The 12,119-nt window shown below is 46.7% G+C and overlaps 2 protein-coding genes across 8 annotated transcripts in view; both read right to left on the bottom strand.

Annotated features, from left to right (window-relative positions):
- Positions 1-468: 468 nt before the first annotated feature.
- exd2 (exonuclease 3'-5' domain containing 2) lies at positions 469-7,532 on the bottom strand. 3 transcript variants are annotated; one of them, XM_034674429.1, is made up of 11 exons: positions 7,402-7,532; positions 5,409-5,479; positions 4,889-5,313; positions 4,536-4,792; positions 4,314-4,440; positions 3,579-3,889; positions 3,355-3,461; positions 2,794-2,929; positions 2,095-2,463; positions 1,365-1,630; positions 469-1,276 (listed from the first exon to the last, which is right to left on the bottom strand). In XM_034674429.1, exons 3-10 carry the CDS (start codon positions 5,282-5,284, stop codon positions 1,414-1,416), a joined length of 1,920 nt encoding a protein of 639 aa, XP_034530320.1. In that variant the 5' UTR covers positions 5,285-5,313; positions 5,409-5,479; positions 7,402-7,532; the 3' UTR covers positions 469-1,276; positions 1,365-1,413. The 3 variants fall into 3 exon arrangements, with proteins under 3 accessions (XP_034530320.1, XP_034530318.1, XP_034530319.1); XM_034674427.1 differs by having other exon boundaries at positions 469-1,630; XM_034674428.1 differs by having other exon boundaries at positions 469-1,630; positions 5,409-5,476; positions 7,402-7,486.
- A 1,190-nt stretch (positions 7,533-8,722) lies between these two features.
- Positions 8,723-12,119, bottom strand: part of numb (NUMB endocytic adaptor protein) — a 66,448-nt gene continuing 63,051 nt past the window's right edge. For 3 of the 5 annotated variants that reach the window (XM_034675308.1, XM_034675310.1, XM_034675309.1), the window contains 2 exons: positions 11,458-11,634; positions 8,723-10,937 (listed from right to left, as the gene is read on the bottom strand). In XM_034675308.1, coding sequence (XP_034531199.1) covers positions 10,180-10,937; positions 11,458-11,634 — 935 coding nt within the window. In that variant the 3' untranslated portion in view covers positions 8,723-10,179. The remainder of the gene's footprint in view (positions 10,938-11,457; positions 11,635-12,119) is intronic. The other 2 variants (XM_034675311.1, XM_034675312.1) reach the window with 1 other exon arrangement.

Below are 12,119 nucleotides of genomic sequence, written 5' to 3'. Positions count from 1 at the left end.
TGTCCGTTTTTATTTACAGTCTATGTTTCATAGCTGTGTACCAAGACACACGTCGACATACTGATAAATAAAACAACAAGAAACACTAAATCTGTGACCAATCCTTCAGAAAGGTCCTGCTGCAGGCGCCTCTCCGTCAGGATCAGATTCTGGATCAGTTTCAGAGGGTTGAAGTAACGCGGGTCTGTGAGCAGCCGTGTATATTCAGCCAACATGTAAACATTAGATCAACGTGCTGGACGGCCGAGGACACACCCACTTCCTGAGGGGGCGTGGTCAGAGAGCTCATTCTCATTTAAAGGCACAGACACAGAAAACAGCCTGTTCTGAGCAGGGCTGAAAAAGAGCGGTTTACAGGCAGACCAGAATCTGATTTCAAAGTGTTTTTATGAGCATAAACTTTAAAGACATGTTTTGTGGACCTCTTAGAACAATATATGTTGATGAAAAAGATCATAATATGTCACCTTTAATACAAACATTACTTTTATTATTTTTTATCATTCACAATTTAGGAAAACACAACAGCTTGCAGGCTTACATCCAGGACTCAAGACAAAGCAGCTGTCGTTAATAAATCTATGGCGCTCTAAAAGATAAATCTGCCTTGCAAAGAGGAGAGCGGGAGGACGGAGGGGAGTTAGTGTTACGCTGAAGTTCATGGATCACATTAAAGTTGGCACCTCTTCTTCACTGTGCTGTTTGGGTTCTGTGCAAAGACGTCGAAGTGAAACGGCTGTAAACGGGAAAAGGAGGTCGCGTCCGGCTGCTCCGGGTCTCCGGTCCGGATCGGGGATTAAGAGGCACGTTAAAACACGAGCCATAGACGAGTCCCGACCGTCAGGAGAGTCAGCAGCAGGACACAAACATCGGAGGGGTTACATGATGAGCTAAATGAGCCAACTTTACTGTCTTTACATCCGTCTCCCGCCGTGAAATTATACACACACCTCTGAGACGGAGCCTGAAGGCGCCGAGAAACCAAACTCCTCTTTAAGAAGGAAACAGGGCGAAGACGGAGTTTGATTTCATGACGCTTCTGAGGAGCTCACCTTTCATCTATTGACTTAAAACAGACAATAGACTGAAAACAAGCAGAGTGTTAAATAATTTAAATCTTATTAAAATCAAACTCTATGCAAAGCAGCTCGGGATTTCCGCAGATTGTTCAAACGTCACCAGAGAGCGAGAGAAACGTGGTCCAGAGTTCCTCAGCTGCGTTCGCATGCTGGACACGTTTCAGCCCGGCTGGTGTGTCAGTTCATTCGTCTGCTCACTTTAAAAAAAGAAAGAATTTGGCTTGAGAAATAGAAAGAGTGGCTGTGAAAGTCTGACCATCAGGCGAGTGAACTCAGTTTTCTTGCCTCGGTCTGTAGCAGCTTCTGGTCCTCGTGCGGTCCCCCATCAGACCCGTCAGTTGAGTTTGATCGGCAGGTCCTCTCCGTACTTGCGGAGGAACTTGCTGTGGTTGTGGTCGACGGACCAGAGAGGAGGGAGGTGTCGAGGCTGCATGGTGGTGAGGAAGTGCTGCCTCCAGCGACGCTCCAGATCCATCAGGCCCTGCAGGCCCTGCTCTGCGTGAGCCTGAACCACCTTCAGACCGTGAGGCACGTACGCCTCGTTGAAGATCCTGCAGGAGGAGGAGGAGGAGGAGAGAGGAGGGGTCAGACTCTACGATGCACTTAGAGCCTGGACTCTGTAGTTCAAGAGTAATCCAGCAGGATTAAAGCTTTGGATGGATCAAATATTCAAATCAGGTTGGAGGAAAGGAAAACATTGATTACATAAGACCAGGTAATCCAGTCCTGGAGTAATCCAGATCAAAACAAACCGGTCTGTGTTACTCAAACTTTGGAGAAGGATTGGATCACTTCACACTTCATTCAACTTTATCTCCATTTACTGGATCAACATACTGACAAACCAAGCTGCACCACGGGACGACATCTGTCACCTGTGCTGGTTTACATCCAGGTAGTAGAGCTTTAAAAGGAGCTGCAGCCCAGACTAGTGGCGGGTCGCTGCACTACAGCTTAGACACAACATGCAACTTGTTTAAACTTGTTTCAAAGGCTTGTAAAATTCTGATCTCACCTGGTTTCCAAACCAGCGGCCTGCTGCAGATTGTCCTCCTTCAGCTCCTCCACCTCGTTCATCTCCAGGAAGCCTTTGATCAGATCCTGCAGCTCGTCTCGTCGCTGCTCGGGGAGTCCGTCTCCGGCTGTGAGGAGCGCGCGGGCCGCCGAGCGTACCCGCCGTCGGTCCGAGTCCTCTAGGAGGCGGACTCCCTCCTCGCAGCCCTGAGGGGCGGCGAACTCCTCGGCCAGCTGCTGCTTCAGGAAGCTGTCGTGCACGTTGGAGGCGGCGTGGCAGCTGGTGCAGAGCAGCAGGATGTCGTGGGAGTTGTGGTCCTTCATCTCGGTGGGGAAGTGCCGCCTGTACTCGTGCGGCACAATGTTTTTCCTGGAGCGGTGAGAGAGGACATGAGTGAATCAGAAGTGATGTGTGAAGAAGTGTCACTGAATAATCAAAACATGACGGAGCACAGAGCCTTTGACTTTAGAGATTTATTAGATTGTCCTGCAGAGCTGAAATAACTCATCCAGCTACGACTACTTAACATCTGATCAGAGACCCAAACATCTGTTTCAGACTTTAGACTCTTAAGGCTGAAATAGGAGGGGCCACACAGAAGTATAAATCAGACTTAACTTTCCTCTTCTTGATCTTCAGAGTGACTCCAAACACTTTCTGTTTTGATAGAAATCAAACAATCCGATGAAGATCTCTCACCTGATGTATGAATCTGCTTTCCCGCAGACCACACAGAGGTTCTCTTTAGCGGTGAGGTAATAGTCCTGCTGAGAATCAGGACGTCCCGACGGCTCAAACAGCAGCCTCACGACGAAGGGATCTTCACTCTGCAGCACTGAGGAGTCAGCAAAGAGACGGTTTGTTATACAATCAGAGACTTTTACCTTTAATGACGGGACTGATGGAGACAGACAGGATGTGAGGGGACAGACAGTGAAGGGGTGACATGCAGACGAGGGGCAGGGATGGGAGATCAGAATCTCAGGGGCCGTGAATTATTCTCCCTTTCCCTTTTTGGAGTGTGTCGAAAGTTTTATACACATAAAGCTTCAACATGCATCTCAGGACTTCAGATTAGAATCTGAGACCGTGCAGGAAGCTCAACATGCTCATGAATCAAATACTTCAAAACCTTTCCTCCACACATGAGGGCTCTGAAGGTTCTGGATCGTGCAGTAGTTTTTGAATGAGGGAGATGTTTTGAAATTGATGATCTGACGTTGTGATTTCATGTAGTAATGTTAGAGTTATCTAGTGTACCTCCTATTCCTTTATCTAGGTACCATTTGGCTTTCTTCTTGTCGCAGGTACACAGAGGCTGGCCGTCTGGAGCGTGCAGGAAGCAGTTATCATAGAGAGGAGACTTCCTGTGAGACAGAGAGAGAGTTTTATGTCAGATAAAAGAGGAGAGAAGAAAAAGGAGCAGGCTTTTGGGATTGGAAGCACATCATGTCTCGTTTGATAGCGTCGTGGTCCCTCCTCACCTGGCGGAGTAGCCCACACCCAGCGGTTTCCTCTTGTTGTTCTTTCGAGGGTCTGGGACTTGCTGATCTCCAGACTCTGGGCTTTCAAAAGAGGACGGTTTCCGCGTCCTCCGCCTCCTCTCTCCGTCCGCGCTCCTGTCTTCTCCGTCTCCTCGGCCCCTGAAAGGAACGTCCACCAGGCCCTGGCAGCGGGACGCCAACTCGGAGTACGAGCACCCGCTGGAAAACGCGGGACTGGCTTCAGAGTGGAGGCCGAGGAGACGGAGGAAGAGGGCGACTGAGACTTGGGCGTCTCTGGCAGCGTAGGTCATCTGGTGGGAGAGAGAACAGAAGACTTAAGTTTGGAGGAAGAGAGGAGAGGAATCAGCAAAACTAGACTCTAACATGATCAGTCAAGGTTGCACTTTCAGTCATCTTGAGCGGACGCTGTGATTGGATGTTTCTCTTTTATGTTGCCGTAAGACACAAGAGTCTCACAAGAGAGCAACCTTTGACTTTCTGGAGTTTATGTCCTCTTAGAAATGAAGTGCTTCACCTGATCTGATAACCCTAATCAGGATCAGCTAAAACAGATCCTCCTTCTCTGCTATGGACTTTGTCTTAGACGCTCTTTGGATGAGGATACACGCTGAAGCAAAAAGATCCTCAGAGCATTTTTGAGATTTTGTATTCTTAACAGATGTGATGAATAAGAGAAATGATGAACGTGGAGCGGCCTGTCAAACAGTGAATCACCTGCTCTGTGGTCAGGTGATCTGCCTCCCAGTCACTGCAGCGCAGCTCCAGAGATTTATCCAGAGACACATCCAACAGATCTGCTGCCAGAGACTTCAGGCTCAGGCCGTTACTCACTTTAGTTTGCCTGAAAGAAGGAGACAGAATTCAAACGGATCAGGATGAGACTCACAGAGACAAACCAGGAGAGAGCAGAATGACTTAAAGCAGCAGGAAGTGGACCTCTGTCTCAAGGCGATGTAGCGCAGGTCGACCGTACACGACAGCGACAGACCGTAGTCACGAGTCAGACGCTTTCCGTCTTCGTAGCAGCCGACGCCGACTTTTAAAATGTGCGGGTCTCTGAGCACTTCCAGGAAGCTGAGAGGGAACGTCTGCTGACCGCTGCGAAAGCCCAACAGCCTCACCAGGACACAGAGACCCGAGTACGAGGACATCTGTAGCAGGGAGACCGCAGACGTTCGGCCTTTTGTAGACACCTGCGAGAAGAAAGAGCCGGATCAGATGATTCTGTGTCATCCACATGAAGCCAGGAGGAATCATCAAACTAGTATCTCTCAGCCTCCAGTCCTTACCCATTCACAGTCGAGCCCCAACACGGGGAACACCGACAGCTCCTTTTCCATCAGCGGCCACAGCTGCTGCCATTCCTCCACGGAGCTCACCATCACCGGTTTGACTCCCAGCAGCTGGTCTGAGGTCGGTATCTGCACGGCAGGGGGCAGCTGAGAGGTCTGACACTCCACAGCCTTAAACTCTTTCTCTTGTACGAGTGGCGTTTCTGGTTCTTCGTACTCCACGGCGGTGAACTTCTTTTCCACAGGACACGGAGCCTCCACGGGATCAGCCACCTTCTGGATGAAAGGCAGCCTCTTCCTTTTGGTCCGGTACACCCGCCATATGAGCAGCCCGCCTAACGTCGCCCCTAACACTGTCGTGATGACAGCAGTTAAAGGTCCTCGTTGAGACATGATGGTTTGGAGTGATGGAAAGTGCAAATCTGGAGACAAGAACACAGAAGAGAAGCTTTTTAAAGTGTCAGATCTGATCATTCTAACTTTAATGGTTACAATCAGAAGATAAAAGATGTGTTACCTGTCCTGTGTCAGTGGGACGCCATGCAAACCTGGCTCTGCTGTATTGATCCGGACATGAGATGCATCCTTCTGGAACGACAAAGATAACATCTTCAGTTCAATGGTTCATAAATTAGAAACACCAACTTTGATTCCGACGGGAGCGTCTTCTCAGGCCAGCTGCTTCACACTGAGCGGCGTGTGTGTGTGTGTGTGTATGTAGATAGAGGATGGACAGAGTGGGAGGTCAGTGTTAGACGCAGAAAGCAGGGTCTGATGATCAGCATCAGCATCTTCATCTTGGAATACCCCCGTGCCATCAGGGAAGAGGAACTCCAGTGATGGAAAGACCTGGTTCAGTACTCAGGTCGTCTGTTGACCTCATTCCTGAACCTAGACCTGACCTGACTGCAGCATCCAAGATCATTACACCGCCCCCCCCAGGCTTGTACGGTAGGCACTAGGTGGCGTGATGGGTGCATCACTTCACCGCCTCTCTTCTTACCAGGATGCACCCATCACTCTGGAACATGAATCTGGACTTGTCAGACCACATAAACTTCTGCTCCAGAGTCCAATCTTATGCTCCCTGGCAAAATCTGAAAGAAATGTCCCCCTTGTCCCATGTTGTTCAACCCATCAGACGTTCTCACAGTACGACAGGTGTGGTGATGTCAGGTTAGGGCCCTAAAGCAGAGCTTTTTCTTTTCTAGATAATAAAATTGTTTGTTATAGTGACCTCAGTATCATCCAAAAACAACCAAAACAAATGTCTAACAGGTAGATATTTCTTCTGTTTTAAACCGCTAAAACAGCCAGGGGTCAAACTGACCCCAAGGAACACAGATGCGTATAAAATATGTGGAGGAAATTGGAACATATCATATTAATTTTTATGTTTACCCAGCTGTCCCCTTTGAATTAAGAAAAGTCATGAAATATGAAGCGAATAAAAATATGTTAACCATATTTTTTAGAGACGTTAAACATTGACTGGGGTCAAATTGACCCAAAGGATAACAGGAGATAAGTGAAGTTAATAAGTTAGGGTTAAATAAGTTACCTATGTGGTTTGTTAAATACAGGTGGCGACATTTTTTTGAGACGTGTGGTGTTTAATCAAATATATGACATTATTATGGAAGTTTTTTGTTATTTAATGTCAATAAGTGAACAGCTTTTAGATTCCTTACAACTAATGTCAGGCAGTTGTACCACATTACAACCAGGGGGTATTAAAATACACTTTAAAGATAATATAATAGTCACACTAGCTATTCGACTTTTTTTTTAATTAACCGATTAATCGAATATTCGAACATCACGATTCGACTCCTCCCTGATAGCTAACTAAACGTGGTCTCCAGGTAATCACGTAGTGCTTTAAAATGTGTCCGTTTTAACATTAAACAGCCACGTCGACTGTAATGAAAAGGAAAGTAAAGGCTGAGCTGCTGTGGTAAGAAGGGTGCTGAATAATTGGGTAACATAATCCGCTTTAACACCTGTCACAGGTGATGTTGTGTGGTTACCTGGTTAGCTTGTTAAAAGGTGTTTCGACTGTTTTTTTTACCTTACATTCGAAAGTTAACGGCTGTTAGTGGCTCGTGCTCGGTCGACCGTTAGGCTGTTACGTCACTAAGAGTAAAGATGTTTATACAGTCATTAAACCATTAGAATGAAGGTCCAGCTTCACAGCTAACTCTCACAGCTAACTCTCACAGCTAACGTTAGATCACTTCTCCTGTAGTTACTGTTTATACTGAGAGAACAGGAGGATGAGATGGAGGAGTGGATCTCCTCTGAGTTAAGCTGTTTGTTAAAGAATCGTTTGTCTGAGTCGTTTTTATCATGGAGGTAAAGTTACACTAACGTTAGCTCTGTTAGCAGCTAGCCGGTGAACTCTGTCCCTCTCGGCTTGTTGACTCACAGGTCTCAGTGACAGACAGTCAGAGGTGAAGTTTAATCACAGAGGAGTGTTTTCAGTTCACTGTGTGAAGTTTAAAACTTACCTTCACGCTTTAATCCAACACAACGCCAGCTTCCCGCACATGTACCTTTGCTTTTATATGCTAATCTGAGCCATGGTTTCCGGGCTGGTTTTATAACGACGCAGCTCTGCACACAGCGCCCCCTGCCGGACAGATGAGGGAACTACATGCATTAAAAAGTATGGAAGCCCTGAGGAGACATCCATACATTTATTTACTCCGCTTTCCTGTGATGAAAAGTTGTTTTTTCTTTTTTAAATCTTGACTTACATATCTCGTTATTTTTTTCTATTACACGAGTTAATTTGTTTTCTTGTTTTATCAGGACAACAAAGCTGGTTTTGTCATTTTTACAGGTTAATTTCTCTCATTGGTTTTCTTGTGATAATGCTTTATTATTTAAATCCTTAAAGGCACTATGAGGAGTTTTTCACCAGCTGAGAAACAGACTGAAACCAACACTGATACCTCTTTATGACCCTCAAAGAAAACAAGACCATCCACAACAACACAGATACCTTCTCTGTTGTCATTTTAAATGCCTTAAACCGCTCTGTGGAGGTAGGTGTCAGACCACATGATTGACATTTGGCTTGACATCCTTTTTCAGCTGTTTTCATGGCAAATAATCACATTGTGTGATAAATTAAAATGTTAAAAGACAGCAGGATGAGGTTTTTGTTGAAAACACTACTTTTGCATGTACAGAACAAGAGATAAGAGGTATCACTTTGTCCACAATGGGGCACCAAAATTGATATAAATCAAAAGTTCCTCACAGCAGCTTTAAGTACTGTACTGTACTGTTTCAGTACTTTATTTGACAGGGGCTATGTAAAACAAAAACTGTCAAGCCAAAGTTAGCTATAAGCTAATTTTCATCTGTGGTCCCTGGGCAGGAAGATGTAAACAAATGTACAATACAAATGATAAAAAACACACTGGCATTTAAAACAATACATAGGCTACTCAACACTGTCCATCACTAATAACGATATATATAAAATTACATTTCATTGTCTCTAGTTTTTGATGCATTCAGAAGATTAACTCAGTTATTACATGATTGTGTTTCCTTGAGCCATAATTTCAGTTTAATTTTAAAAACACTGAGGCTTGTACAGTCTCTAATGTGAATATCTGACCAAATGTTTGCTTGTTTAATTTCTTTGTTTTCAATTTAACAAATATAAAAAAACGGAATATATTCTTTATAAGAAAGGAGAAAACTCTGATCTCTGAAAAGCTTGACTAAGTGACTCTCTTCTTTAAGGATTAATGCTGACAGATTTCATCACATCATACGTCCTGAAAATGACGGTATTCACTCAAGAACACAGACCACTTTTTCCTCTACCACCATCAATTTATTCAATCTTTTAGCTTCAATATTTCTCCAAAGAAGTGGAACAAAGTAATGAAATAATTACAAAATGGAAAAATAGATCAGATAATAGATCATATTCACAGGCTTGATTTAAAAAAATAAAAACATGACAGAGAAATCAGAGAGTGAGAGATGAAACCGTTTATCTCCCTGTAGTTTTCTGTTGAGCGTCAGGCCGAGTCAGCACTACAGACTAACTCACCTGTGTTGATCAAGGTCACCTGTGAGGTCAAATCATCTACTTTAGTGCTTGTGCATAATAAAATTTGGAAATCAACTACTTAAAAAAATAATAATATAAGAGGTGGTGAAACAGAAGACGACTCATCCTACTGCATTAAATAAAAAACAGGATCGTTACCACACAAAAAGAACGACGGTGGAGACAGAAGAAGTGTTGAGTACTGATGTGTACGAACTATTCAAACTGAGCACAGAGAAGAAGAGAGGCAACCAGTCGGGCACCACCACCAGGTCCACATTGATTGTTGCTGCAATGATACCCTATTTACAGTGAGATGCTTTGCATCCAATCACAGGATGCAACAGACGGAAATAAAGAGATTTCTTCAAAAATAAAACATTAAAATAAAAACAAAGTAAAGCAGCTGTCCCTTCACAAATCTCTTTACATCACATTAGAAATTAGCACTGCTGTAAGCTGTGTGTACAGTATAGATTCTTTATAGATATATATATTTTTTATGTATAATATATACGGTCATTTCTTGTATACAGGAACATGTCTCATTGTAGCTAGCCTGTGCCTTTGGCACGATTACTTACAACTCTTCTGTTAGATTCCAAAGCTATTTAAAATATACTTAATGCATAAAAATAAAGATTTTGGCATTGTCTCACTCTATTCTTCTGATCGGGAAGTTAACAACGAGAACTTCTCGTGCGGAAGCCGAGTTCTCTCAGTGCTGCAGGTCCTCTGCCAGGTGAGGGAGATCTCGTTCTGCCAACAGGGGGCGCCGGGAACTGGATTGAGCAAAAGCAGGTAGGAGACGGGAGCCGCGGCACCTGAGTGGGTGCTGGGGGGGTTGACATGGGGCTGGGTGTGGCTCAACACAGATATTCCACAGGGTAAGGATGACCTTGCTCTCCACAGCACAAACAAAACATTACAGACAAAGCTAATGACACATCGGGGAGCTGCACTCTCGCCGTCAGCAGCAGCCAGTTTCTTTTTTCTCTCCTCTCTGCTGTGAGGGACTCTGCTCCCTGCTGACTCCCCCCCGCTCTCCACGCTCTCCCAGTTCTGTTTTGCCCGGCTGAGCTTGTCCACTGAAACCGAGATAAGAGAGAGAGAAAGCCGTTCCCTCTCTTCTTGAGTCAAGCACACATCTCCCCTCTGCACTAAGGCGGCCTCTCTATTGTCCGGGCCTTTCTAATCTCAGACGCAGCCTTCAGAGCTGGATCTCAAAAGTCTTGTGCAGCTCAGTGGAGAAGGGATTTGTCGGGGAGGGTGTGGTGCGCTGGCGGGAGCGGCCCTCCAAGGCTGCCCACTGGGCCTCAAAGGCATCTTCCTGCTGCTGCTGGGGCGGCTGGGTGGCTGGGGATGATGGAGCCAGTTGGGACGGGGCGGCCCAGCTGTCTGCCCCGTTAAAGGTCACACTGCCATTGGCTGGCTGGAGGGGGGCGGGGTGCACTGCAGCGGGCTGCGGGGGTTTGATAAAGGGGCTGATGTGGCCTACAGCCTGGGCATCGAGCTGTGTTGTGGGGGCCGGGATCGGGTAGGGCTGGGGTTGCGTGGCCGAGCCGAACACATTGGCCACCATCTGCGAGGGCGTGATGCCGACCACGGGGACGCTGGCCTGAGGGAACGGCAGCCCGTTCGGCATCGGGTAGGAGGCCGGAGCCTGAGGCTGGAAGGCTGGCTGTCGAGGGGGCAACATGGGCACCGCGGGGGGCAGAGAGGACATGAAGGCCACCGGAGGAACGGAGGGAGGGGCAGCCACAGGCATCGGTAGAACGGGAGCCGTGAATGGCTGCGGGGGAGGCGTGGCCCCGGCGAGGATTGGGTTAGGCAACGGGGCTCGTACAGACTTTGTGACTTCTTCTAACCACCGGTCTGCTTCAGACGGGGTGCGTCTGTGGGAGGACATGACGGGGGAGGACGAGGGGGGGACCACGATCACCGGGGTGGGGGCTGTCCAGTTACTTCCTGTTGACAGAAAGGCAAACAAAGTGAGTGAACGATCGTCAGACAAACAACAGAGGAGGATTCATCACTTCAGCTCACTCAGATTGTTTTACAAATTAACATTTAGAAACTATTTGAGCTGCTGTCAGATAAATAAGAAGATAAAAACTCTTCCTCTATCTTTAATCAATCACTCTTTATCCATAAAGCTCCAAAGACTCTTCACAAACAGAGCAGGTCTAGACTGCACTCCTTGTTTCGTTGTTTACAAAGACCAAACAACAAGATAAGATTCTATTTCATCTTAATCCACCATGAGCAGAGCGCTCTGCAGCATTTAGTCACAGCAGCAAGGACAAACTTCCTTTAACAGGCAGAGACCTCCAGCAGGACCAGACTCATGTTAGACACACATTTAACACACATCTGATCTTGTAGTTTGACTCTCAACTTCTCAAACTCAAGATACATCCGACAGTTCACTCTCAGTGCGTCCTGTGACATGCACACTCCTGGATCAGGCCTCTGAAGTGCTGCTTACCTGGCTGTGCTGAGGCCGGGGCCCCTCCTGGGGTCTTAGCCCAGGGGTTAGTGTCTCGAGCAGGCAGAGCGGGGGGCAGAACTGGGGGGTTAGAGGTTACAGCAGCGGCGGCGGCGGCAGCAGCAGCAGACGCGGCAACAGCAGTAGTGACAGAGAAGGCGGGAGCTGTGCCGTTCACTACAGCAGATAAGAGACAGAAGCTAGTACGAGCAGGCTGCTGTGTCAGGCAACATGACCCGGTCTGATGTTAGTCATGCACAATGTCAACATGCAGTTATTAAACACTTCCAACAAAATGTTCCTCACATTTATGACATGAGCATCAGAAATGTGGTGATGGGAATGTGAGCAGGCACTTCCTCTCTGACTCTCTAACGGCATATTTAAAATTCCTCCAACACATAACAGGAGTCTGATCGGCTCCTGCAGAGCGTAATGACCGGAGGACTCGGCCAAACTCTGGGCACGGAATAACTCTGCTGGCCGGAGAAGTTGGCCGCAGATTCATTTTGGCAGAAGTTAGCGTGTTGTTTCTTATTCTGCTGCTCGCCCGGCATAACAACATTAACTGCTGTAGTTCAAACAGAGATCACTAAATGTTCGTTTTGACCACGAGCTCCTCAGAAATGTTGCACTGAGTGCCCGGGTCAAATTGAATTTTA

This window comes from Notolabrus celidotus, chromosome 22 (assembly GCF_009762535.1).
Source record: "Notolabrus celidotus isolate fNotCel1 chromosome 22, fNotCel1.pri, whole genome shotgun sequence".
In the NCBI taxonomy this organism is placed as follows: Eukaryota; Metazoa; Chordata; class Actinopteri; order Labriformes; family Labridae; genus Notolabrus; species Notolabrus celidotus.
Note: the sequence above shows the minus strand (reverse complement) of the source record. Positions and strands in the feature narration are given on the sequence as shown.

Coding starts and splice junctions, on each gene's coding strand:
- exd2 (XM_034674427.1), bottom strand. CDS start 5,284: ATGTCTCAACGAGGACCTTTAACTGCTGTCATCACGACAGTGTTAGGG. Junction 4,793..4,888: donor TGGGGCTCGACTGTGAATGG/GTAAGGACTGGA, acceptor TTCTTCTCGCAG/GTGTCTACAAAAGGCCGAAC. Junction 1,631..2,094: donor GCCGCTGGTTTGGAAACCAG/GTGAGATCAGAA, acceptor CTCCTCCTGCAG/GATCTTCAACGAGGCGTACG.